Source organism: Protomyctophum bolini, assembly GCF_963924005.1.
Source record: "Protomyctophum bolini genome assembly, chromosome: 2".
In the NCBI taxonomy this organism is placed as follows: Eukaryota; Metazoa; Chordata; class Actinopteri; order Myctophiformes; family Myctophidae; genus Protomyctophum; species Protomyctophum bolini.
The window spans coordinates 27,576,533-27,604,089 of NC_137863.1; the positions used below are offsets into that span (position 1 = coordinate 27,576,533).

At 41.1% G+C, this 27,557-nt stretch overlaps 2 protein-coding genes across 2 annotated transcripts; one reads left to right on the forward strand and one right to left on the reverse strand.

Annotated features, from left to right (window-relative positions):
- Positions 1-5,613: 5,613 nt before the first annotated feature.
- LOC308333626 (G-protein coupled receptor 61-like) lies at positions 5,614-7,092 on the reverse strand (the record flags this gene model as incomplete). Its single annotated transcript, XM_080790083.1, has 1 exon — positions 5,614-7,092. The coding sequence occupies one exon, from the start codon at positions 7,090-7,092 to the stop codon at positions 5,614-5,616; it is 1,479 nt and encodes a 492-aa protein (XP_080646209.1).
- Positions 7,093-11,121: 4,029 nt separating this feature from the next.
- Positions 11,122-27,340, forward strand: LOC308333637 (inter-alpha-trypsin inhibitor heavy chain H3-like; the record flags this gene model as incomplete). The annotated part of the gene is made up of 25 exons (XM_080790093.1): positions 11,122-11,137; positions 11,232-11,243; positions 11,777-11,897; positions 12,036-12,293; positions 13,112-13,213; positions 18,336-18,355; positions 18,673-18,696; positions 19,375-19,534; positions 20,024-20,128; positions 20,398-20,560; positions 20,654-20,764; positions 20,921-21,049; positions 21,341-21,457; positions 21,579-21,747; positions 22,001-22,126; positions 23,224-23,405; positions 23,580-23,765; positions 23,878-24,017; positions 24,129-24,289; positions 24,554-24,658; positions 24,749-24,862; positions 26,041-26,242; positions 26,457-26,629; positions 26,985-27,096; positions 27,202-27,340. The coding sequence occupies 25 exons, from the start codon at positions 11,122-11,124 to the stop codon at positions 27,338-27,340; spliced, it is 3,147 nt and encodes a 1,048-aa protein (XP_080646219.1).
- Between the last annotated feature and the right edge of the window lie 217 nt (positions 27,341-27,557).

The following is a 27,557-nucleotide window of genomic DNA, read 5'->3' on the forward strand; positions in this document are numbered from 1 at the left end:
TAGTACTAGTAGTGACTGTACATTATGAATATTGTACTAGAGCACATGGGGGACTTCTCCAGAATCGGTTTAAATTGTTATATCTACAAATTAACAACAATAATTGTGCAATAATGGTTATTTTAGCTAGGCGAGCTCACTGAGCTGTGAGGTGTACTCTGGATTAAGAGCGTCTGCTAAATGCCTAAATTGTACAGGGATGGCCTATATTTATCTTCTTCTACACAGCAAGCATAATGTAGCGGTAGCTAGCCTCCCATGACTATGACAATGGTGCCACCTAGAGGCATGTTGACCATCTTGACCACAGAAGAAAGCAGCTTTTCTGCCAAAATGAATTTTATTTTTGAGTGGTGCAACCACTCCCTTACGGAGCTATGTGGGTGGGTGGGTGGGTGGGTGCCTCTGAACACGAAAACAGCATGGTTGTTTTTCACCACGTCCACCTGTGCGCAACCTAACACACACAAAAGCACACACGCACATATATATATGGTGATTTCGGGTGTGCCAGTACAGTACAGTACAGAGGGTACAGTAGAGGGACCCCCACACGGGGGACCCCGGCCCACACAGAGTTGCACCACTCACTTCACACGGGTGTGATTTTTAAGTGGTGCAACCACTTCATTAAGTAGCTTTGTGTGTGCCTGCCTGGCTGGCTGGCAGTGAGTGTCACTGTTGTGCAGCCTAACACACACATGTGTGTTAGGCTGCACAACATATACAGTTAATATATGTATACATATTAACTGTATATGATTTCAGGACCTCTACATGGTAACTCTGTCATTTCTCAACCGTTTGGACAAGGGACGGCTCGCCGGAACCGGCCCGGCCATGCCCCCCTCAGGTCTTTCAATGTGTGCATCAGGCTCCCAGATGTCATAACAATATGTAGTAGCCATTGACGTATTCTTTGCCGTGACCCGTTGACGGGGGAAACTGGCAACATCAACTCAAGGAACCCTAACAATCTGAACAAGCTGGCAAGGAAGGCTATCTCTGTTGCAGTTTAAACTGGACAATATGGAGGTAGTTGTGGAGAGGAGGATGAGGAGGAAGCTGAAAGATATCTAGATGAGCCCCTCCCATTACCCTCTATGACCAGCTAGCAGGGAACATCTTCAGATGCATCATCGCCTGGCACAAGACTGAGCGACTCGGTCAGTCCTGTGTGCCAGTAGTACTGTTCTGTTCTTGGACAAATATATTCTGTTACACATTGCACACAGACTACTGCCTGGGATGGACTACTACTAAGTACCATGACAGTTCCCTGCTTAGGCTGTGGTAAATGTTTCACTGTTGATAGATGGTATAATAACTGTTGGACTCATCCATATACCCACTGTGTATGCTGACTGACACTGTAGCCTGCCCTACATGTATCTCACATCCAGTGTTGCTATAGTATGTATTATATATCCATTCATTGATGATAGATGTATGTTCATATTACTGGTGATAGATTGTACAGTACATTATACTTACACCTACTAGTAATACATTTTGCTAAACTAGTTGGTTCAAGTGCACATGGCTAGGTCAGACTTAAGTCGACCTATTTTTATTTGTATTTTATTACATGTATTATTGTATTCCCATTTTATCTTTGTAGAATCTCTAATATTCGTCAGATCATGACAACACAGTCATCTGGCTGTCTTAGACATGTATACTGCCGGAATGTTATCTTCTGTATAAGAAACTGATTAGGATTGCTGCCATGGTTGGTAGAATCGTAAATAATATGTACCCACACAAAACAACTTCACAAAACAAGTCTGCAATAACTAATCTTAGTTGAACTTGTACAGCACCCCTGTTGAAGAAATACATAAAATACCGGCATGATGGTCAAACAAAGAAAATGGTCAAACAAAACAAAAGGCATTTTTGCATGTCATGTACTGCTATGTACGTATAGTTTTAAAGTACAATATATACGGTATTTTGTATTGAGAATCTTTTATGCATGACATGTTGATGTGGAAGTATTGTAACTGTAAGATTGCATATGGCATGTATGCATTATTATCTGTATAAGCTGTGCTGTGTGTATCAACTTTTGTGAATGTGTTACCGTATTTTCTTTTGCTGTACTTGTATACTGTGTTTTTTATGCTATGTAGTACTGTTGGAAGAATAGTCCAATAGGGCTGAGATCCAAGTAAACAATGAATCACTCAATTACCTTATGGCAATCATCAGCAGATCATCTCTGGAACAGACTCCCTGGAACAGGCTCCCTCTCGACCTCGGGGTTGCTAGTTCCCTCACAATTTTCAAAACAAAATTAAAGAAACATCTATACAGAGAGGCCTTTTTTAACCCCCAGCACTTGATACCTTCAATCCCCCTTGCTTGATTGTTTTATTTTCTGTTGTGACTTGTTAAGCACTTTGGAACATTGTTCAAAAAGGTGCTATATAAATAAAGTTTATTATTATTATCTGTAACAGATTGCATGTTGCCGGTAGCCTATAACCTTGGTGATGTTGAAAGTGTGGGCTGCATGCACTACGGCCCCATACAGCCAGAATTGCTGAGAAGTAATGATAAGGGCATCTTTATGTGTCCCTAAAAGAACAAACCCCTCCTACCACCTACAACAACAGCATTGTGAAATGTCATTGGGTATAAGTTGCCATGGGGATGGCAGAGCCTGGAGAAACTGGGGGCGGGTTGACTGAGGTCCACTGCTGAGGTGTGAGGCCCTGTTGTGTTCAGCTGAAAGACAGTGTTAAACGGTGGCAGAATATAAGGCTATTTTAAGTTAATTTAATTTTGTGCATAAACATTAGGGACCAAGGTTAATATTATAACATCTTGTGCAGAGTTATATAAGAGTTACAATTATTTTGTTCTGGTTGCTCAGCTATTTCTAATAATAAGTAACAATACTAATGCTAATAAATAATAGCATACAGTATACAACAATCTATCTACTATAAAATGTACATGGTTATATATATATATATATATATACACACGCACAGTCGCACACACAATTATATACACGCATGCACACACATTATACACACACATATACATATATAAACAGAGTATACTGAATATATAGCCTACTGAATACTCACTATACATATATACAGTAGATGTGTGTCTCTATCGGTCTGTCTGTCTGTCTACCACAGCCCTTGATGTGTTCATTTTCTTTTTTTTAAGATGAATGTCAAACGACTGCCTGTGGTTCTTGAAGTTTAAATGTCACCTTTGGGTCAAAGTGTTTGAACCGCATCTTTCAAAAGGTTTCAAAAGAGGGAGGGTATTACTAATATGCATATTACATTAAAGAGGAAGAATGCATGCACAGATTATTCATAAAGATCTTTAAAAAACGTGCATTTTCATAGTTTTTAATGATATATTGGTAATTGGTCAGCAATCTGGGAAGTGGGAACCCATCGGCCAAAATAAAGGGAGAAAAAAGTTTTCTTTGTCAGTGGTCTTGCCTACATGGCAATATTATGAATGTGCGTCCAAAATGTATGGTTTACAAACATTAATTAACCTTTATTTGATCAAGCAAAGATATTAAAAAAATGTATTATTTAGTTAAATCACAGCATCCTGATAACATCCTCGTCAGAAAGATGTCTTAACTTAGTAGTCATCGAAGTAAGCAGAAATTAGTTATGGTCAGTATATATATATATATATATACTAAGTTGATTAATAACATTTTACAGTGGCATCCCAACACAATGCATTTTCATTGCAGTTGTCTATTACATATTAAGATATATATAATTAATTTGGCAAATGGTCAGAATTTCAAGTTTCAAGTTTGACAACATGCAACAGACAACCTAAATAAATAAAAATCACTTGTTAACAAATTCATCATTCAGTTTTCCTGAATGCTTAAAGTTGAACTTGCAGGTTAAAACCTACAGTACTCTGCCTGCCATAACCTGGAAATGTTCAATAAAAACACTATAACTAAATAAGAAAACATTCTCTTTATGAAAGTCACTTTTGGTCTTGTCATTGTTTATATTGAACATACACATACAACCTGCAAGTTGCACTTTAACACATTTGAAAGATTTGATTGTCAACCTAATTAAGTACTTTGAGTTAACTATACAGTACTATGACCTGAGTCGTTTGATTTTGAGGCAATCAGTTTCTGCATTTTCTGCAGTTTCTGCACTGTAAAATGTAATAACATTTTACAGTGCCATGGTATCTCTATATAAATATTCCAAGAAATGTCAATGTGAGCAGGCTATTATTAATGTTGATATATTTAACATTACATAATTTAACATGTATTTTATCTTGCAGTTTTCCCACTAATATCTGCAAATTATATAAAGTGATTGTTTTCTTGAGCCTCCAGAATAGCTAATTTGTCAATGGCAACCTGCGAGTATTTGGAACGAATTTCTTTCATGACTTAACAGTTTCATGAATGTCAGCCTCTACTAAAAGTGTTTAGAAAGAGTATGCTGATGTAGGCTACTGTACTAAGCATCCATCCATCCATCTTCAACCGCTTATCCGTAGTCAGGTCGCGGGGGCAACAGCTCCACCAGAGAGCTCCAGACTTCCCTCACCAGATCAACATTAGTAACTTCCTCCTGGGGGATCCCGAGGCGTTCCATGGCCAGTAGTCGATTTGATTCCTCCAACTGCGCCTTGGTCTGACCCGGGGTCTCCTCCCAGTGGAACGTGCCTCAAAGACCTCGCTAGGGAGACGCGAGAGGCATCCTAACCAGATGCCCGAACCACCTAAGCTGGCTCCTTTCCAAGCGGAGAAGCAGTGACTCTACTCTGAGTTTCTCTCGCGTGACTGAACTTCTCACCCCGGCTATCTCTAAGGGACATGCCAGCCACCCGTCGAAGAAAACTAATTTCGGCCGATTGTATTCGCAACCTTATTCTTTCGGTCATGACCGACACTTCATGACCATAGCCTAGGTGAGAGTAGGAACGAAGATTGCTCGGTACAGAGAGCGTTGCCTTCTGGCTCAGCTCTCTTTTCGTCACAACAGTGCGGTACAGCGACTGCAATACCTGCAGAACCAAGTACTAACACTGCAGTACTAAGCATATGCTTGCTAATTTGAGATTCAAAATATTCAGGAAACATTTCATGTAACATTAATTCCATTCAATTTACTTTATAGAATCAAACATATAGTATATATTTGTGTTACTTGAACTAAACAATTTGAACTAAACAAAAATGTATATTAATCCACTGAGTTATTTGGATACAGTACTGAGATTACATTAAAGATCAAAATAGCAATGCCTTATTGAACAAAAATTCCCTGTTTGATTTGCAAATACATCTCTAAATACATCTCTGACAACTACATGAAAATGTATACTGTTTTAACCACTTAAACCCTATACTTAGTTGACCGGGATCCCCAAGACACTATAGTATTTCCCTCTACACAAAATCTCAAGCTATAACAGCAGATGAAAATGGCAAAATATAAAATAATCTGTCTTCACCAATTAAATTATCAATATTACTGGAAAACTTTCAACATATTGAGAGAAAGAAACATACAGTACATACTGAATCAACCCCTGAAACATACTGTAAATCTGAATAGGATAAAATTTGCTTCATTTATTATCATTATTTTCTTCTGAAAATAAAGACTTGGAAACCTTAACTCTGTGATTATATGATTGATTATTTGTCTTCATCTGGTCATTCTCAAGAAACTCTGATGTTTCCTCAGCAATTTGTCCAGGTATACGGAAATCAACTGGCACAGCCTGTGAGGTCGGAGGTGGTATAGGGCAACAGGCCTCCCCCTTGGGACTGGAGGTGCTGTGTGAGCCTTGAGGCTCTAGGTTGCAGCCAGTGCCCTGGAGAAACTGGAGGAAATTCTCTTCTATGGACCCTTCGCGGCTGGGCAGCCTGTCCTCCTCCTCGCCCCTTGCTCGTCGAAACAGGCAAGGGAGATGTTTTCCCAACTCCTCGCGGATCTGCCTGTTGAGGCAGCCGTAGAAGAACGGATTGGAGGTGAAGCAGAAGTAGCCGATCCAAGTGACCACCTCCTCCAGGGGCGCCAGCATGGCTGGAGGGCTGGCGGCCAGCGCCGAGTAGAGGTGGAAGGAGAAATACGGCAGCCAGCAACAGAGGAACTGCCCTCCCACTGCAGCCAGAACAGCTGCAGCCTTCCCCCCTCCGAACGGGCGCTGAGGGGTCACGCGTGCTGTCCCTGTGCCTGTCCCAGAGCTGGTTACCATGGTTGAACGGCTGCTGAGTGACTCTGAGCGCTGGCGCCGTGGTGTGTCCATCCAGGTGGGCAGCGGACCGTGGTGCATGGCTGCAACACGCGCCACCTTGAACATGCTGCAGTAGACAACCAGAATGACCAGCAGCGGGCACAGGAAGTACAACAGGGTAAAGAGGACCATGAATGTCATGCGGTTTGACCCTCCCCCTGTCCAGTGCAGCGAGCAGCGCCTGTGACCCTGAGCAGGAGGTGAGGGAACTGCACCTCCTCCGCCTCCCCCCCCTGCTCCACCTCCGCCTCCTCCGACCCCAACCCCGACCCCACCACCCTCCAGAAGATGAGTCCTCCCGCCCTGAAGAAACCAAGCCAACAATGGCAGAGCAGACATAGCCAAAGCCTTGACCCATATCCCCACCAGCACTGAAGCCACCAGGCCCATGGTCATCTTCACCTCATAGCGCATGGGGTGTATTATGTAGTAATAACGCTCCACGTTGATCGCAGAGATGGACAGGATGGCGGCGCTGACCAGGCACACGCTGAGGAAGAGGTAACTCCGGCAGAGGGCCTCCCCAAAGAATGCCCGGCTTGAGAGCATGCCAAGGGGCATCAGAAACAGTGCCGCCAGCAAGTCTACCACACACAGGTGGAAGACAAAGGCAAACTTATGGAGCTGCGGGGCCTTGGCAATGACTGCCATGACAGCCACATTGCCCACCACCGCCAACAGGTCCATGAGCAGCATGGCCAGCAGGGCTAAGGACTGAGACATAGCCCAACCCTCGGGCAGAGAGGATGCAGACATGTTAGACGTAGGCTGTGGAGGTGGCTGGGAGGAGTTCCACGTTGGCTCCATTGAAGGGCGGGAAGACGCAGGCTAGCGGGGTCAGTCACAGGCCCATCACCCATCCTTCACAGTCAGGGGTCGCGACCGGACACGAGAGGCTAGAATAACTGAAAACGTCCCTGTAGTCAGAAGGCCGATGGTCAACGCAAGGGTCCAACTTTGTGATCCGAGTCCCGTGTCACAAGGAATTCATCATCATAAGTGAAAGCCTGCCCTAAGACAAAAGGAGAAAGAGATGAAAGGCAAAGTGCAATATGCAGTGTGTTACTGTACCTGTGTGTGTTCAATCATGTGAATCATGTCATAGGCATTCTCAGTGTTACCGCACCTGTGTGTGTTCATGTCATAGGCATTCTTCTCAGTGATAAAACAACACAAGCTAAGCATAACATGGGTTAGACAAACCTCTCCGCCAATAGTTTTCCTATATGATCGTTTAAAAAAAGAAATGTCACGCACATATTTTTCCAGTGCACACGGCAGGCCTTGTCGACGGAAGAGATTTTGAAGGTCTGTTTCCAAAAATGAACCACTATTTAATGTGTAAAGTTCATGATATTTACATTGGAATGAATGAGCCTGGTTGGAAAGTGTCCAACCCATGGGGATAGGGCGGGCTTAGCTAAAGGTCTAATCGGGTGAAAAGACGTAGCTGGTACTCCATATGTGTACGAGAAGAGTTTACACCAGTGGTTCTCAAACTCAAGGAGTTACAGACCTGTAGATGTAATGGAACCCCTGAAGGCTCCCTATAGAGAACCACACCACCATAAATAGGCACAGCATATAAGGGTGAATAGGGTAGTGGTGGACTCCTTTCATGTACACATCCTGTCAAGTGTATTAATGCAAACTCATCCATGTATTATTAATCCGTCTATACATTGCCTATATGTACTGTATGCATCATAGTTAAGAGCTATAGAACAGTATGCCAACACGTTTCAGCTAAAAAGGCCTAGCTACTTAAAGTCAGTTTACCCTGATTTTTCAATTTCAATTAACATCAGTCTAGCAGACAACAAATAGACGTGGGTGGTTATACTGGGGATTATATTAAATCGAGGTGATCTGCCTGGTTACTTCAGTAAATGCTTTCATGCAAAGCTAACCATGGGAAAACATACAGGATGATGGTCTTTGTGCTATCAGACTAATCCAATTCTAAGTCAAGCTACAGTTTCCCTGATTACTTGCCAATGTTTGCCCTCAATGATGAGAAATCCTTAAATGTCTAAGTCACAGATTGGTTTGGGGGGGGGTGGTCTATCTCTCCTGCACACAGAGTAAAATCATAATGTGTAGACATTTGGGTACAGTTTTACACTCCTCAAAGTTAAATTAACACTGAGGATCATACTGTGTAGATTGGCCATATCTTACGCCTCCTCATTCATCCATCGATCTACCCAGCTATCATTCATTTACTATACGCACTGTACAAGAGCTAGGCCAGTGCACTACATTATACCATATCACCATGCTGTATATTTCCCCACGAGGTCCATTAAACAAAATCAGCATAATATCGAAGGTATAGAAAGATAGTGACAGAGAAAGATATAATGTAGATATGACCCAAGAGAAGGAGCTACGGTAATTAGAAAGTCAAACTAGAGAAGTCATTGTATCTAGACCAGACTCTCTCCTCAGCTGCTGTCATCTGCTTTGGTCCTTGAGGATCCACAACCTGCTTCACTCCCCCCATCAAGACATCATTCACTGTACCTTGTGAATGGTGCTGAGGTAACAGCCTGCTCCCTTCCCCATTCCTTTGGCTGTCTTCCGCCTTCGTCTTTCCAGGTGACTATAGCTTTGGCAGTGGTACATTTATTAGAGAGAGAGATAGAGAGAGAAAATGGTGTCTCCCTTGTATTGCTCATGTAAATGCTTGCACAGACACACACATAAGCTCACTCTCTTCTCCCTTGCACTCTCACACAGTGACTGCAGAGATGGAGCAGGAGGCAGAGAGGAAAAAGGACCATGCCTGTTGACGCTGCGGGGTCCTAGTGTCCTCCCTGGGTTGTCTGATTTTGTGTTGAGAAATTAGAGATCATGTCGCATTGTAACAATTTGATCTGTATGTGGAACTCACATACAGCAACATAGCTCTCCCACTGAAAGCATTAGTTACGGTATAGTAATGGGGAGAGTTAATGGTCTGGACCATTACTGCATAAAAAATAATTAAAAAAATATACTATAAAACTGGTCAAACATTGGTCAAATCGTCAAATAATATAAGAAAGAGGCAAAAATTGTGAAAATAGCCTCAAATTGTGAGGCGTTGTGAGCATGTACTCCATGTAGATCTGCTATTTCCACAATATTTATCTGTGGAACCGTCCCGAGTCAGGCAAAATGTCATGCAACTCCTACAATCAATCCAAGTGCTTTGGGGGGTCCCCAGTTCAAATAGGATTGTTTTGGGGGGGTCACGGGGGTCCCCAGTTCAAAGAGGATTGTTTTGGGGGGGTCCCCAGTTCAAAGAGGATTGTTTTGGGGGGTCGCGGCCTCACAAGGTTTTAGTGAAACAGTGAGACATTGATGAGGCATGGTCCTCAGGCTTTACAGCACCTCGACAGGTTGAGAAGCACTGCTCTATCACAAGGTTTTAGTGAAACAGTGAGACATTGATGAGGCATGGTCTCAACATGGTCCTCAGGCTTTACAGCACCTCTCCAGCTCCTCAAACTGGGGCAAATGCAGTCTCCCTGTTGCCACGGTGATCTTTTTCATATACTGTACAGTCCTTCTCATTGCTCGGTCTGTGGAGGACAATTACATCAAGAATATACATTATGGGTTAAGACCATTAAGACAACAAATTGACTTACTGAAGCAGCAAGCATCGAGTGACTGTAGGTTATGGTGTTTTGCAACTCCATTCAGACCTATGTTGCTTTGCTGTATCCCATAATCAGCTGACTGATTGGTGAACGTCATTGATACGTAAATCATGGAGATGCAATCAGTTATACTCAACTGTGTTCTGACTCATTTTACTCAAATTAGTCTTTTTGTTGACATTTCCATTTTTACTGATTTAGCCTATTCAACACAGTCCGGCAAGTACAGAAGCATTTTTTTAAAGTGACAATCTACAGTCAGTCTACAGTCAAATGAAAATACATTCTCCACAAATATACAACCGTATCTGCAAGAATTACACACTCCACTTTAATAACCAGATTAATCAAATCCTCATTTGTGCAGTTCAGTAAATGCATGGTCTGCATTTCTCTTTTTCTATTTTACAATGCAAATTGTACTTTGTTTGCAATCCTGGTTATATAGCCTACCTTTCAATCACAATATCATGCCTGTTAAACTGCAAGACATTATGTCAAGGATTCAAACACAAAGTACAACAGGACAGTAGTTTTAACAGCACATGCAGCGAGCAAGACAGCCAGCCAGCCAGCCTGCAGCCAGCCAGATTGGCAGACAATAAGCTTTCATGGTAAAGTCTGGCATCACATAGTTGACATATGATATATGGTATATGATAGCATGTCTCACAAATGTGTGTATGTGCGCGCACGCGTGCGTGTGTGTGCGCGACTGCGCGTGTGCTTTGTGCGTTTTGTGTAAGGTGTTGACTCATGCCAAAAATAGCAGATTCTTGTTCACCCGGCAGAACCAATCACAGCCACTGCAAATACAATGGTTTCCATGGCAACCTTGAAAATAGACTACATTCTCACTCAGAAATAGCAAAGGACACTGCTGTAACCCCAGAAAACCACCACTGCCAATAATAACTACCCACACACACACACTTACTGTAACCAAAACACAATAACACCTGCCTACACTGCAAAACGCACATGATGCAGTATAGGGGTAAATGAACACAAAGACATGATACAGTTAAACTGGAGAGATTAACTACAGTATATAATATAGCACACGCGCACACACACACACACACACACACACACACACACACACACACACACACACACTTTGAGCCTTGATTGGGGTTAGGGTCTAGGAGGGTTAAGGTTAGGTTTAGGCTCAGTTTTGAGCAAGATGTGGTTTTGGGCAGGTTTGAGGCCTCAGTGATTGCTCTCCACAGCCAGTCAAAGGACATGCTGCACACCTCTTCCCATTAATGTGACTGTCCATCCCTTGTGCTTCAGGTGAAGCAGAGGGCTAGTGTCCTGGACAAAGCAATGATAGGAAGAATGAGTCCCAAGTTCTGTGGAACCTGCTAGTCTCATACATTAGTCACTTACTTTGGCTGATGACCCCATCTCTGCTGAGTACGTGACCCAGGAAATTAGGAATGCTGTCTTGCATTGGCAATTATCTTGGTGGAGATGGAAGCCTCCCTTCCGTTCTGTGGAGAAGAAGCTCATCAACGTAGTGGACTCTCATTTCCCTGTGTTTCACCCATGTGGACGTATTTTTGAGGTTAGGTTTAGGCATAGTTTCTGTGAAGTTAGGGTTATGTTAGGTTTATATGCATTTTTGTGAAGTTAAAGGTTAGGGTTTCCCCACAACCAATATTCAGTGACTGTATAGGTGATGGACACACTCACACACACACACACACACACACACACACACACACACACACACACACACACACACACACATTGGCAATTATACACTGTATTCATTTAACAAACAGTCAGAGCCTCTCAGTGCCAGGCTGTTGTGGCTGTGTATGGTTCATACACAGCCACAACAGCCTGGCACCTGCTCCTCATGCTGCATGAGGTGTCTGGGGAGTCAAAGTCAGAGATGGTTGTGTTGGTCACTTTACTCCACCAACAACAGCACGACCAAGCGGATTGGTTGAGGTCAGGACTGGTTGGCACTTGGCAGGCCATTCCATTCTCTGTCCATCCAAATTCTGGACCATGTTGTTCCTTCTCATTGACAAAATGGGACAGAGACTGCGGCTCCCGGCACAAAGCCTGTCCCCGTCCTGCAAGCAGATCCGGTGGCTGTCAAGACGACCGTGATGGAGGCAGAGGCCATGGTGACTGCAGCCTCGGAGGAACACATGTTCCAGATGGCCATGCATCACATGCCCGAGGTCAGCGCCGGTTCCATCTAGAGAGCTCTGCCGCTGTCAAAGTCCCAGACAGTACCGAGACTGTCAAGGTAGAACATCCAGAGCTTCAGAAGACGTACAAGTGGAACACAAAAGAGGAAGCCAAGCTTAAGGAGAAGGGCCAGTCATCCAATGCCTAGTGGGAGCAGGCCATGAAGATGGTCATCAACGAGCCACTACAGTGCCCTGCTTAAACTGAGTGAGAAGACGTCAATCCACCAAATAACACCTCACAAGAGTGTAGTGTAATGACGCTGCAAAAGACCCAGCCGTAACTTGCTCATCCAAGAGCAAGCTCTCTTGCGTGTGGCTTGTCTACTGAGTTGGAGATGGGGGTTTGACTTGATTTGATTAGAATAAGCTGTTGGGGCAGAAAATATTTGGTAAATGTTCCACAGGCAAAACCCACACACTCAGCTGCTGCCTATCCCATAAATGTTACAAACAATCTTACAAAAGGGGCACCATTTTAAAGGGAATTTTATTTCCATGTATACGTTATTTGTAAACACAAATTTGTAAACACAAATTTCCAAACTTTAGAAATCTTTAGTCATTTATTGATCCCAGTGGGGAAATTCAGGTGTCAAAGCAGCACCAGCTATAAGAAGAGTACAACTAAAAATAAACATATGCATCAAGTATAACAATCACCAGTAACATGAACAGATGACTTCTGTCAATGGATAATGGATACATCACAGTGAACATGTCAAACCGGCTTACGACAGTCCAAGTGGGTATATGGATAAGCAGTCTTTATCAAAGGCTCTATTACACTGACTGTAATGGACATTCAGTGTAATAGATGGATGATTATATGGATGGATGATTATAATCATTGGTATTTTACCTTAACTGCATTTACCTCAAAGTAAGAAAGAGCTAAATAAAGGAGGCCAGTGCAGTAATATGAATTTAGATGGCTGGGGATGATTGAACTCCTTTCCCCCACAGCAGAGAGGGGGTATCGATACCCTGCCTCAGATATAACCGGGTCACTCCTGGACCTAAGGCCCAGTACATAAACCATCCAAACAGAACTATGTTCGGACAGAGGTAGGTTATAAGTACAACTTGGTATACTGTAAGTCACATTATTTTGTTAATATAAATGTTAAATGCAAATAACTCTAATATTCCCCTAGTAATCATTGCTATGGACTAAGGACTAAAGGCTCTTTAGTAAACAGAAACATTTTCAGATCGGGATACTAATTTCCTCCAATCAAGAGAGAACTCATACAGGATACAGTTAAATTGGAAGTAATGAAAGGAAAATAAATGAAGCTGATAAATGGGTTAATCTCTTGGGATTGGATGGGATTGGCAACCCACCTGAAACTTTTAAATATTTTGTTTACTAAAAGATGGAGGGACAGGGAGACAGAGAGCATAGCCTTTTAACAAAACAAAGTCACTTACAGCAGCTTTAATGTAAACTTAATTTATCATGGAGATAACTAATTCTATTTCAAGTCTATTTATACGCTGTTCTTGTTGGTTAACTTTGCCTGTTTCTAGCCCAGGAGTAGAAGGCCAGGCCAGATGTCAAGACATCTTTATACCATTTCTTTATTACACTGTTGTCGTTTTTGTTACTACTTTTCTGTGCTTGTTCTCTACCCATAATAATTTCAATAAACATGGTTATGACATGGCGTTGTAGACACTACGTGTACGTGTAGGTTCTGCCGTATATATAGTAGAAAGGGCTGCGACGGCAAGCAGGTTAATGTATCGAGCACTGATCCATTTCCGGTTGCCGGAGCGGACTGCCGTAGCCGTCGTTGCTTAAAGTCCCTATTGAGATTGTGTCAAAGGTCATGTCTCACCTAGACACAGGATCTGACACAAGTTTTGAGCTGATGGTCAAGATTCAATGTATTCCCAGAGCAAGCAGACCAGCTCTATTATTAGATCAATGCACTTGTCCAGGAAAGTGAGGAAACCAGGTCAAATCCAGGGCAGAAGAGGAAAGTTCCATTGTGCTGCTTTAATATAACTCTAAATAAGGTTATTATAAGTCAGGTGATTGTAGCTGATGTGTGATGTGTCAAACTATGTTTGTTCACTGAACACATGCACACGCACTAGGTGAAGCAGTCCTATCAGGATCAGCTGGTGGGTAGTTTGTTGGTGTTATTGTAAATGGTGCATTTTTGAAGCACTTTCACCCATTCATTTATACACCGATAACGGAGGACACCCCAAAATGTATTACAAAGAAAGAACCTACATAATGTATGCTTTAAAATATTTCAGACCTATGCTAAATTTACCCTTTAACTTCTTGTTTACACAAAGTGTTTAAATACCCCGCCTAGATTGAATGAATGCCTGCCCAGTGCCAGCTACTTCTCAAACCTTTTCATGTCAAGGAAGCCTAAATCACCCTGCAATATCTACTATCAACCACAAGATGTCACAAGTGTGCGTTATTTCACACAAATCCCATGTTTTGACTATTATTGTCAGATGTGTTCTATTATATTCCATTGAAGGATTATTAATGTGTTAATGATATAAGTATGTTAACTCTATATCATCATAGGCCTGAATTAGAATGTCTGCAATTTGAATAACTATAATAATTAAGGAGAACTCCTAATGCTGTGGACCAGAGCTTAACTGCCTGGAGCATGACTCATGACTAGAGACAAATCTGGTCTGCATGCTTCACCCACGTTTCCAAAGTTGTGATTATTTTCCATACAGCCAAAGAGGTTTTGGTTTGCGTTTAAAATAGTAATTTGCTACAAATGTATGCATTTCAGTTGTGATTCATTCTGTACAAAAAGTCATAATAATGTATACATTTTCAGTTGATTTTGCTGAATAATCTGCCAAGCAGGTAACGGAGGGGGGAAAAACATGTTGGTATTTACAACCATATTAAACAGTACACAGGTGCACATGCAGACACATTGACAGAGAGAGAGAGAGAGAGCGCTGCAAACGGAGACAATATAATACGATAAACCTTGCTAATTCATTCCCATTCAAAGGTACTCAAAAGGAACTTCCTGTATTTTTCTCATTCTGTCTACATGCAGTCTTGACTTTTAGTTTAAAGGGAGGGCAAAACAATATGGGACAACTTACAATGTTTACATAATACTCCATATCTAAACAACAAAATATTTTTTCATATAATTTAATGATTATATGCAGAGGTTTACAAAATGTGCAGCATTCTTTTCAGAGGGCCATACTGACTTCAATAGCGATAACGTCAGCGAAGGGCGACACATTATGGACAATTAAATTGGAACTTACAAATTATGTAGAAACTGCAATTGTTTAGACATGACAATACTTTACAGGTCCTATAGCTTCACAATACAATAATTTTCAGTTACAAAATGTTTTGTTGACAGCTATATCACTGGAGTCTGGTGTACTCTGTACTCTGGCTATGAAAATAATCAATTCAATTCAAACAATCCATTTCAATACAGTATTGACCAACTTTTAAATTAGCCTAAAAATGTCTAATGTGCACCACTTCATAAGTCACTGATAACACATGTTCACTGTATAAACATTTAATATACAATTTTAGTACACATGGATGTAATTGCGAATGCAGTGAGCACTTACTATGAGACCTAGCAGATCATGTCTGTGTGTCCGTCCGTGTGTCTGTGTGTCTGTGTGTCACGCTTTTGTGCCCATATATGGAGCTGCTTTGGGGACTCCTTATATGGTTATGGCTGAGTCATGGTGACATGAGTGTGATGGTGTGGTCCAAAACAGCTATACGTCCAAAACCCAAATATGTACGAGCTGTGTTCGCTTCCCGCGTTTGCGCGTCTTACTGTACATATTTATTACTATAGTCTAGTTACATTTTGTTTTTCTTTGAGGACTTTGCTGCAGGCTGGCCGCTACACAACCCGCTAGCTGGATTGAGATACTCAAAGGGCCGGTTCCAGCCATCCGGCCGCATGTTGCCCATGTGTGTCCTAGATGTAGGCTACACTTGACACTTCATTGGTTCAAGTACAATATTGGGCTATTGGCCTATGATCTACTGTACATGTAGTGTAAATGTCTAGCATTTAAAACCAGACATATTTGCCATGATCTTGAAGCCTCTCTGAATGTGAATGGGTGGCAAGTTGACGTGGACCCTGTTAGTGATTGGCTCCATGTGACCAGGCTGTCAGTGATCTAAATTATAAATCTGTCTGTCACCAGTTCACAGATGTCTTCCTCCAACCACACCAGTCCTGTATGTTTTGTGTTTTTAGCTGTGCCAGTGTTAATGTGGATTAAGTACAGACATGGTAGTATATAGGGGTGGGTGGCTGGGCAGGGGCCCACCCTGACGTAACTTATCCATTCTGTAAATCTAATAAATCACTGTATTTAGATTTTTAAACTGGTGTTGGCTGGATGTGTTTGGGGACTGCAGGATGGAGTCAATGTTTATGTTACACCTGGTGACCCCTAGGCCGGGTTGTAACAGCGTGCTTTTTGCTATATTGACACAACTGTGGACATTGATACTCATCAGCATAACTGGCTAAGATGACAACATTCATTGTTTGCATAGCAAGGTTTTTACAGTACAGTTAGTGAATCATTTGTCATTTTTGCTATACTCTATTTATATTCACAGAAAGAGAGACTCTGTCACAAAAGCAATATAGCAGTATGTATATTTACTGAAGTAACGTAAGATACAGTACATGAAGATACAGATAACATGGACATGGCCATACTGATAACATGGATTCACTTACACTTCCTCCCCGTAGGAGGAGTGAGTGAATTCACGTTATGTGTCTGGCAAAGCCAGGCTAAGAGAAAGTAGGAATGAGCTCATCACCCCAAAACCCCATCCCAACATACGGTCTCCTCTCGACTTCTAGAACTTTCTCAGAGCTAGTTGGCCTAGGGACTGCTAATCGAGCCTGACAGCATGTTGCAGGTTTCCTAGTCACGATCCTGACGACCTTTGCTGCGTGTCACTCCCCATTTCCTGTCAGTCTACTCACTGTATACTAGTAGTCTAAGGCAGAAAAAGCCCCCAAAATATAATTAATTCCACCCAGTGAGCTTTATGCACTAATGTCATCTTTATACCCAGAAATAAACCATTAAGCAATATTCCATCTGGCCTGGCATACTGTATGTTTCTCCAATCTGAGTATAGAGTCTCCCATCTCACATCCTTCACTGTGATCTTGGCTAATCTATAGGGATCAATTAGTCACACACTCCCATCGAATCCTAGTTGACTAATATTGCAAAGTCATTGTTTACAAAGGCTTGTAGGCAGCCCATTTCTGATAAACCGAGTTACAACGACATTCCTCTTGTAACTTGCGTTCCCTAAGGTTAATGAAGGTTAATATAATGAGTCTTTGACCAAATGGATCCAACCATGATCCTTTTAGGTGGTCAATGTTCTTCCAGAAACAAGACGATGTCTGCAAGCTCATTCAGGCCTGAACTCCCATTTAATGTTTAATAGTTGTGGCCCAAATGGTCTTACACATCTACATAAAACAACTTCTAGGGTTTTAACATGATCCCAACACAATTCAGCCCTCCTCCTGGGCAGGGACATTGGGCTATAAGCAGTGTTTACTGTAGCAGAGTCTAGTCATGTCTAGGTGGAGGAGTGTTGTGCTGCTGTTGGGTGTCTGCCTCTGGCTTCTCAGCGAGGCTCAAGGAGCTTTGGTTATCTCCCGCCACGATGCTGCCATACAAGTAACATCACTGCTTCTCTTTATACTATTTTGTAGCTGAATTTAAATAGTAAAAAAAATATATATATATATTATAATAATAAGAATAAGAATGATTTGTAGTTCAGTACTCAGTTTTCAGTCAACCTGTGGTTCTTTTTTAAACTGATGGATCTCAATGCTGCTTGGAATGGGAATCAACATTTTGCTCATTGCAAAAAATTAAAAATTCTTACATTATGCAAACATTTTCATGTTATGCATGATTGAATGACATTATGAGCTGAGTATTACTTATGAGGTTTTATTACATTTAAAATGATTACATTTTATGAACCATTATTACATTTTTGATTTTCTACTCTTTTCTTCTTCTCTTTCTCTCCTGTGTATGCATGAAGAGATTACTGTGTGAATTGCATGGGCTTGTAGCCTACATTTAGTTTTTGTGTAAATTCACCTTTCTATGTGAATTCCAGGAGACACAGGATGCCACCAGGTTACTTAAGGTAGTTGAAATTAGATTATTTCCACACACGACATCTTTTTTTCCCCTGCTAATTACTTTGAAGTTCTGATTACTTTGTACAACAACCAATTTAGTTGGGATAACTTCATGATTGGAAACTCACTGCTTACACATTTTGACATCATTATTAAACTGGCATAATTTCAGTTTACTCTGAAATAAAAAGTGGTTTGATACAACAAAATACTTATTTTAAAGGTAGCCTACTAAATACAAAATGATTAATACTTGGCCTTCTCATATTGCATCTCAGTTAACATTATTATGAATGTCTCTTTTTATTGCAGAAAAGAAGTACAAGCAACATAGAGGTAAGAAACTATCCATTTTATCTGTTAATGAAGAAATTAAAATTGAATAGTCATTAGACTAGCTAGCCTGACTCTTCCAAATAAGTGAATCCCTGCTGTAGACATGGAATAACTTTACTAACTAATACTGTTTCTTTGACACCAATTAGAGGAAGCTAGCTCCCTAATGGAGAAAGTGAGAATGAATCGTTAACTAATACTGTGTCTTTGACACCAATTATAGGCAGCTAGATCCCTAGTTGAGAAAGTGATTGTGAGAAATACAAAATATATAGTGCCGTTTCATATTCCCAAGTGTCTGTCGACAGTGTCGGATGATAATATTCTCATATGAAATGACACTTTTGAGCAGTACATGTTCATGTTCTTTGTCTCAGATTATTCTTATTTTTCCTCGTCTATTCCTGTCTGTCTGTCTGTCTGTCTGTCTGTCTGTCTGTCTGTCTGTGTGTGTCTGTCTGTCTGTGTCTGTCTGTCTGTGTGTGTCTGTCTGTGTGTGTCTGTCTGTCTCTCTCTGTGTCTGTCTCTCTCTGTGTCTGTCTCTCTCTGTGTCTGTCTCTCTCTGTGTCTGTCTCTCTCTGTGTCTGTGTCTGTCTCTCTCTCTCTCTCTCTCTCTCTCTCTCTCTCTCTCTCTCTCTCTCTCTCTCTCTCTCTCTCTCTCTCTCTCTCTCGCTCTCTCTCAGGTGGAGGTGGACAGTGTTTCTGTGGACTGTACCATAGCTTCTCGTTTCGCTCACACTGTCATGACCTCCACTGCTCTGAACAAGGCCAACTCCTCACAGGAAATCTTCTTTGAGGTGGAGCTGCCCAAGACCGCCTTCATCACCAACTTCAGCATGTCAGTGTTCTAAACGGTGGTTTAGAACAGTGCTTCTCGAAAATAGCAGATCCAAACTCACTTTTCTTTTAATCATCATCACATGTTTACATCTCCGTCGAGCACCTGGTTAGTTTTTCTTGTATACTTTGGGAGTCTTTGGCATGAAAAGGTTTGAGAACTACTGATTTAGAAGGCATTTGTAGAATCTGCCTCAGATCTTAATGGGTTAAAAAACAAACAAACCAAACAAACAAATACTCATGTATTATCACATACCGTATTAATGAAACCCCTGTGTGCGTTCTAAATCCAAATCGGTATATGTCCTGATGAAGATCGAATAAGATCAAAACGTTGACAAGCAATGAAACTTCCGAGGAGCCTTTTCGGCATAACCAGTGTTCAGACTCTATTCTTTTTTATATTTCCGCCTGTCTTGCACCTGGGCCACGGATGTGCATGCACTACCTTCTTCATGCGTCCTAACTCTTCTCATTTGCTTTTCAGGGAAATTGATAATCAGATGTATGTTGGAGAGGTCAAAGAGAAGAAGAAAGCCAGAAAGCAGTATGAGAAAGCTGTCTCATCAGGACAAACTGCTGGATTGGTCAAGTAAGTCAGAGCAGGTCACTCCATGGGAAAAGGAAGAAATATATATCGTTGCTGTCGGCCAGAAACCTCATATCTCCATATTCTAACTTTTTGTGTTTCTTTATGTAAATGAACACCCTACTTGATCATACATACTACAGCATGTCGTGAAGCGGCGCGTGAGGTTTACACCCAACAGAGACGATATGCAGTATTAATAATAATGTGATATGTTGTGCATATTCCCAATCATTCATTTGTTCATTACTTTTAGTTTGTCTGTGTTCTAGGGCCTCTGGAAGAAAAATGGAGAAGTTCTCTGTGTCAGTAAACATTGCTGCCAATAGCAATGTGAAATTCATTCTGACCTATGAGGAGCTTCTTAACAGGAAACTAGGCCAGTATGAAATTCTGACCCGGGTCAAACCCAAGCAGCTTGTCCACAACTTTCAGGTGAATGTCCATGCATGCAGTATGTTCACATCACACACTGCTTAATGAAAGACTAATCACACTGTGTGTATGTTTGTGTCTAACTTTACACAGATTGTGGCAGATATCTATGAGCCACAGGGTATTGCATATGTCGATGCCTATGGAACCTTCTTATCCAATGAGCTACTCCCTCTGGTGGAGAAAACAATCACAGACAAAAAGGTAGTGTTAAAAATGGCACTTCATCTTAAATAAACTGCAGCACTTGAACCATCCAAATAGCACCTGTATGTGCAACACACCTAGCAGCCTAGTCTTCTATAATAGACATTAAGACATGCCAGATGTAAGTTGAGATGTATCGTATCCTTCTTACAGGCACACATCTCCTTCTCACCGACACCGGAGCAGCAGAGGAAGTGTCCAGACTGTGATGGAACTCTGATCGATGGAGATTTCATCATCAAGTACGATGTGAATCGAGCCACAAACCTAGGGGACGTTCAGGTCAACTGTGTATTTTATCTACTTTAATCATTTTTTATTCTCTAATGTTGCTCTTAGAGCCCTGGTGTATAAGATGTGCTGTATAAATCAAGTTGCCTTGCCTGTCAACAAATACACTGGTTTAACCTTAACAAACCGTTCTTCACTGAAATGAAACTTCTTAATGAACATGAACATTCCTAAAGCAAAGCATGTCCTGAAACTCTAATGCAGCTATTGTTTTTGGTCTCCCTTTCCATCACTGCTTTCGGAGTATACAGTAGATTATTCAGTTTGTCTTTTTCCCCTCAGATTGTGAATGGATACTTCGTCCACTTCTTTGCACCTCCTGACTTACCCAGAGTTCCAAAGAATGTGGTGTTTGTGATTGACATTAGTGTGTCCATGCGTGGGAATAAAATAAAGCAGGTGAGAACATGTAGAGTGTGTGAGGGAAATAATCATGCATCTATCATATGTCTACAGTATTTTATGTGGGCTATTCTATGTACCGTACATGTTTGACCTCTGATCTTATTACCCTGTGCAGACACGTGAGGCATTGCTGGCCATCCTCCAGGACCTGCATGATGATGACTACTTTTCTATCATCCTGTTTAGTAATAGGATTTATTTATGGAAATATTCTCTTATTAAGGCCAGCAAGGAAAATGTGGCCGAAGCCCTGACATTCGCCAGAGGGATACGCGAAGGTGGATGTAAGCATCAGAATAGGTCATATCTTGGATGCAGCACTAACAACTAGAATACACAGGGAATTGGGAATTGACATAACTCAATTTGGAAAAGAAACTATGAGGAATAGTGTTCCTCCACATGTGCTGCCGTAGGCCTATGTCCTTGTTCACTTCCTTATGTGGATGATGGATAATGTTTGAATGCAAAGAACCAAATTATTTTAATTAATTGAATATCATTGTACGCAGTTGACTGTGTGTGTTCCCGTTCCAGGGACCAATATCAATGGTGCAGCACTGGCTGCTGTAAACATGCTGGTGAAAGACAGGCAAGACAACATCCTCCCAGAAAGGAGTTTCGACATGATTATTTTCATGACCGATGGAATGCCAAACGAAGGTGAGCTCAACTCTTGAAATGTATGGCAATTAAAGCACTAATCATGAAGCTAAAAGTAAAACAATATTTGTGTGATAGGTGGTTTTTTGTTTTTACATTAATCACTTTTCACTTGAACCATAATAAAAATGTCTGGGTTTCCGAAGCTACTTGAACCATATCATACATAAACTGCGGGGAAGATGAGCCACAAATAGTCGATCTACAAGTTAAGATAAGGATGTTTAGTGTCACTGTATGGAACATACAACATTTTGTTTAGTGCATCCTACAAATAGCAGCCTCAACAAAGAAGAGGCTATTATTGACTGTTATGCTTACTGTACCTATTTTCAAGTGTGTAGGAGCTACCCTCCTGTAATGTATTCTGGGAAATGTTTGTGGTGGTGTCAGTGAAAGGATGGAAGGCGTTAAATGTACCACTACCATAGTACATATTTGTGTTAATGTTACATGCACATACAGGAACATGTTAAGAGCAGTGGTGGAAAAGGTACCACATTTCTTTACTTACCGGTATGTAAAAGTATAAATAATGCAATGTAGAAATACTCTAGAAGTCCCGTATTCAAAATTGACGTGAGCAAAAGTACAAAAGTATCGGCATCAAAATATACTTAAAGTACCAAAAGTAAAAGTACTTATTGTGCAGAATGTCCAGTTTCACAAGTTCAAAATATATAAATATCTTTTGAAAATAGCTGATCTACTGTACAAGGCTGAAATATAGGGCTGAAGTGGTTAGGGTGGCTTGTAATAATAATCAAATCGTACAAAGTAACTCAAGTTTTCATATACAGTAAAGTACTTCAGTGGTCTATAATGACATCATATTAAGTTCTACATACATGTCATTGGCTGAGCATAAGTATAATGCTCTTAGACAATACAATACTCCTGATGGTATGCAACGTAACCAATAGAAAAAGTATTTCTCTACTTTATTCTTTCTATTCTGAATTTGTCTTTAAATGCCTATTTATGCCTCATGTAAAGCACTTTAAATTGCCTTTGTGTATAAATTGTGCTATACAAATTAATTTGCATTGCCTTGTCTAACCCTTTTATTGTATGTGTGTGCATATATATACACGTAGGAGAGACCCACCTTCCAAAGATCCAAGAAAATGTGCGTGAGGCTATTAATGGAAAAATGTCCCTTTTCTGTCTGGGATTTGGAAATGAGGTGGATTACTCCTTTCTGGATGTGATGGCCCAACAAAACAAGGGACTGGCCCGCAGAATCTATGAGGACTCGGATGCAACTGCCCAACTCCAGGTGCAGTAAGGGAGGGTGTGCTGTGCAATTCTAAGGCTTTAGAGGCTTATTGACTCCCCATGAGTCAAAATGTATAGTGTGGTTGCCCAAAGGGCAAAATTTGCGAAATCTCTGGTTATTATTATTATTTTCCTTATTATTATTATTATTATTATTATATTGTGTTTTTTACAGGGTTTCTATGATGAGGTGGCCAGTACTATACTCTTAGATGTGGACTTTCGTTACCCTGACAACACGGTGGATTTGCTGACCAACAACCACTTCAATCAGCTGTTCAACGGCTCAGAGATTGTGGTAGCTGGACGACTGAGTGACAATGACATGGATAACTTCATGGTGGAAGTGTTCGCCAAGGGGGTGAGACAGAGGAGTGCAAAGCACATATTGCTTATCCATTGACACCCATTGGTCTACATAAATTATACTTTAAAAGTGTTAAACAGATATTTACTCTCTTCTCTTTCTCTAGTCTTATGAGGACTTTCAGGTGCAGGGCCAGGCGACCACTGTAGATTGGAACGTTATCTACCCAGAGAAGGAGTATATATTTGGGGACTACACAGAACGTCTGTGGGCCTACATCACCATCCAACAGCTACTGAAGCAGAGGTCTGTTTGGCTGCTCTGTCAGGACTTTTGAATTTCTTACAGTGTAGGAAGTTCTATGATGAATACTATTGAATAAAATAACCTTCGATTTTTTTCTTTCTTTTTTTCCAGTAAGACTGGTACAGCAGAGGAAAAAGGCAATGCCACAGTTAAGGCTTTGGAAATGTCCCTGAAGTACAATTTTGTCACTCCACTGACGTCCATGGTGGTCACCAAGCCTCAAACTGAGGATGGCGAGAGTGATTCCTTCCTCGCTGACAAACTGACCGAGGGTATGGAAAATGTAATGGGAAGGAAAAAAGTGTGACACTTCATCGTGGTCTTGTCTCCATCATTACACAAGTACTTTTAAAGCTGCTGTATCCATACGTTGTCATCTTCTAATATCTTTTCACTATTTATTTTCTACAGAACAACGACAAATGGCAGAGAGACTACTAAGTAAAACGTTAAATTTCCATAAATAAGAAATATTTCTAATTACAATGTCTTCATGTTTTGATCTGTATGACATTTTGTGTATAACCATAAACCAGGTACATCATCTCGACAGACTTCAGTAGCTGTTGTACAAACATCATCTCTACAGGGAGCTTCATTAATGCCACACTACACTCACTATACTCCTCCCACATATTTTGGTAAATACCCAAGTGCTTTTTAGATCAGCTTCAGATATTGGCAGCTGACTTTGAGTGTCCAATGTGCTCTCACCTTTAATGTCCTTTCAGTGGATGGAGATCCTCATTTCATGATAGAGCTTCCAAAGAGAGATGATGCACTGTGCTTCAATATCAATGACACACCAGGCACCATCTTTAACCTGGTTAGAGACACAACCACAGGTGATTAAAATGATTATTTTTTCATTTTTTAAGGGGCCCTTCCTTCTATTAACAGCTTTTGTCCCCACACGTCTCAAGATTTGCCATTGTCAATGAAACGGGAATTCTGGTCAAATGTCCGCTAAATCTTGTCCCCTCCCGTCTCAATATTTGCCATTGACAATGAACGGAGAAATGACATCAAAATTATGCTAAATATGACGTAAGTTAAACATCAAAACATTAAACGCCATTGACATTGAAGGGAAGATTTACGTCATATGTAAACGAGCAAATCAGAAAACCAATCACAGGCAACGGGCATTCTGATTGGCCAGTATGAGATGATTCATGATGATGTATGAATGATGATAAGAGCTGATAATTCTGCTAAATATGACGTAAATTAAAGATCAAAACATTAAACGCCATTGACATTAAAGGGAAAACTTACGTCATAAATATGTAAACGAACAAATCGGCTAACCAATCACATGTTGGTGGGAGCCGCTTGGCCAATAAGGGACCACCTTATGTACCTTATGTAGCAATGTCAAATGTCCGCTAACATAAATTGATGTACAATGACAAGAGTGCCCCTCATTTCACACAGGTGTGATTTTTGAGGGCCACTAGCCCCTCCTATATACAGGTTTGTTTTTAGTTCAATGTTTGTTTTAAAAACGCCAATGACAACGAAGGGAAAATTTACGTCATCTTTAACACAAACATTAAATGCCATTAACAATAAAGATAATGTGTTTTTTGTCACTATTTGTCACCATTACATCACTGAGTTAGACTTTAATATATTAGCGCATCTCACCTCACACGGGTGTGATTTTTTTATTATTCACATTGTCAGAGCCAAAGATACTGTAGTGGACAACTTCTGATTCTTATTCTGACATCCATTTCAGTTTTAGGCTTTTAGGATTTGAAAAATTGCTAGATTTGAATGGTGTTGTATGTTACTTAACAATCGTATAGGTATATGTTTAATGCCTGGGATTCGAAATCCGGGTCTGTGGAAAGCCAACATCTTAACCACTAAGCCAAAGGGACTTCCCTCTAGCTCAGGGGAGATATTAGAGAATTAGACTTTTTGGTCATCAGGTTGAGGTTGTGAGCCACTCTGCTTCATATATAATAGTTTTAATCTGTGTTTTGTGAGTGACTGAATCAATTTTTATGTGTAGGAATTTTAGTCAACGGTCAGACTATTGGAGATAAGAAAGTTTCCCCTGGTGGTAAAATCAACACTTACTTTGGACGTTTCGGCATCATTCACAAGACCCTTGGGGTGAGACTGGAGGTGACCACTGAAGACATCTCTGTGTTACAAGATGGAAAACGTGTCAAGTTACTGTGGTCTGATAAAGCTGCCCTCAAAGGACCCAAGTAAGTTACAGCTTTTGAGAGTACATTGTCACTCATTGACAAGATAATTTATATTTAAAGTTAAGTCTGAAATTGTCCCTGCTGCCCACCCTTCCAGTGTACACCTTTCACTACTGCCTTCTCCCCTGCTGCCTCGTCCCTCTCCCCTTTCTCCTCTCTCTCTCCCCACACTACCTTTGTTCTCTCTGCCCTGGCACGTCCTTTCCACCAACAGCATGGATCTTCTGTTGACCAAAAACGGCACCCTGATGGTCATTCTAAAAGATTCAGTGACATTTGTGGTCCTGCTACACCGGGTCTGGAAAAGCCACCCATACCACCAAGACTACCTGGGCTTCTACACCCTGGACAGCCATCTTCTCTCCCCATCTGTTCATGGACTGCTAGGTACAGAACGGTCAGAACCACACACTAGAGGGCAGCACTAAGACAGACCAGAATCACACATGTATAATGAAACATCTATTCTAGCCGCCCCCCTCCAAATCACTTTTCGATCCTTATTGATGTTGAAATACGGCAGTATATTACTATATATTATCACACTAATGGTTAAAACCTATGGAATCAAGTAAACATTCCAAAAATGCTTTCAGATCCTTAAATCTGTGGGTTAGGATTAACCGGACGATGTATTTTCAGTACAGACTATAATAGAGAATAAATAAACCAGTAGTCCAGAATGATTCCCTTTTAATTTTTTAAATAAATACATAAATTGCAATGGTGGTCTGTCCTCCAGGTCAGTTTTACCATGGGGTTGAGTTTGAGGTGGGAGATCTGCGTCCAGGAGAGGTCCCTGAAAAACCTGATGCCACCATGTATGTGAAGGGACAGGAGCTCAATGTGACCAGGTAGTGGTACAAATGATCTGATACAGATAAAAGTGTGTTTTTCTGTGTTTTAATGTACTGTACAGTTTTTTTGAGTCGACATGTCCCTTTCTCATTGGTCTACAGAGGCTGGCAGAAGGACTATAGGAATGATGTGAAGAATGGAGTCAATATTCCCTGCTGGTTCATTCATAGTAATGGAACAGGCCTCATAGATGGAGATGCCTCAGATTACATTGTGTCTGGCCTGTTTAAGACTTACTGATAATAGGTAATATAGTGGCAATGACAGGACTCACCAGGTTCCAACAGGACTCACCAGGTTCCAAATGTATAGAACGAATGTTCAAGATTATCACTTTAATTGACACACTATACTCTATATTGTGATTGTACACTACAATTATTTGTAGATATTTTCAGGGCTTTTTATGTAATTGACCAGTGTAGACACAAAGAGTCTTGAGCAGTGGTTCTCAAAT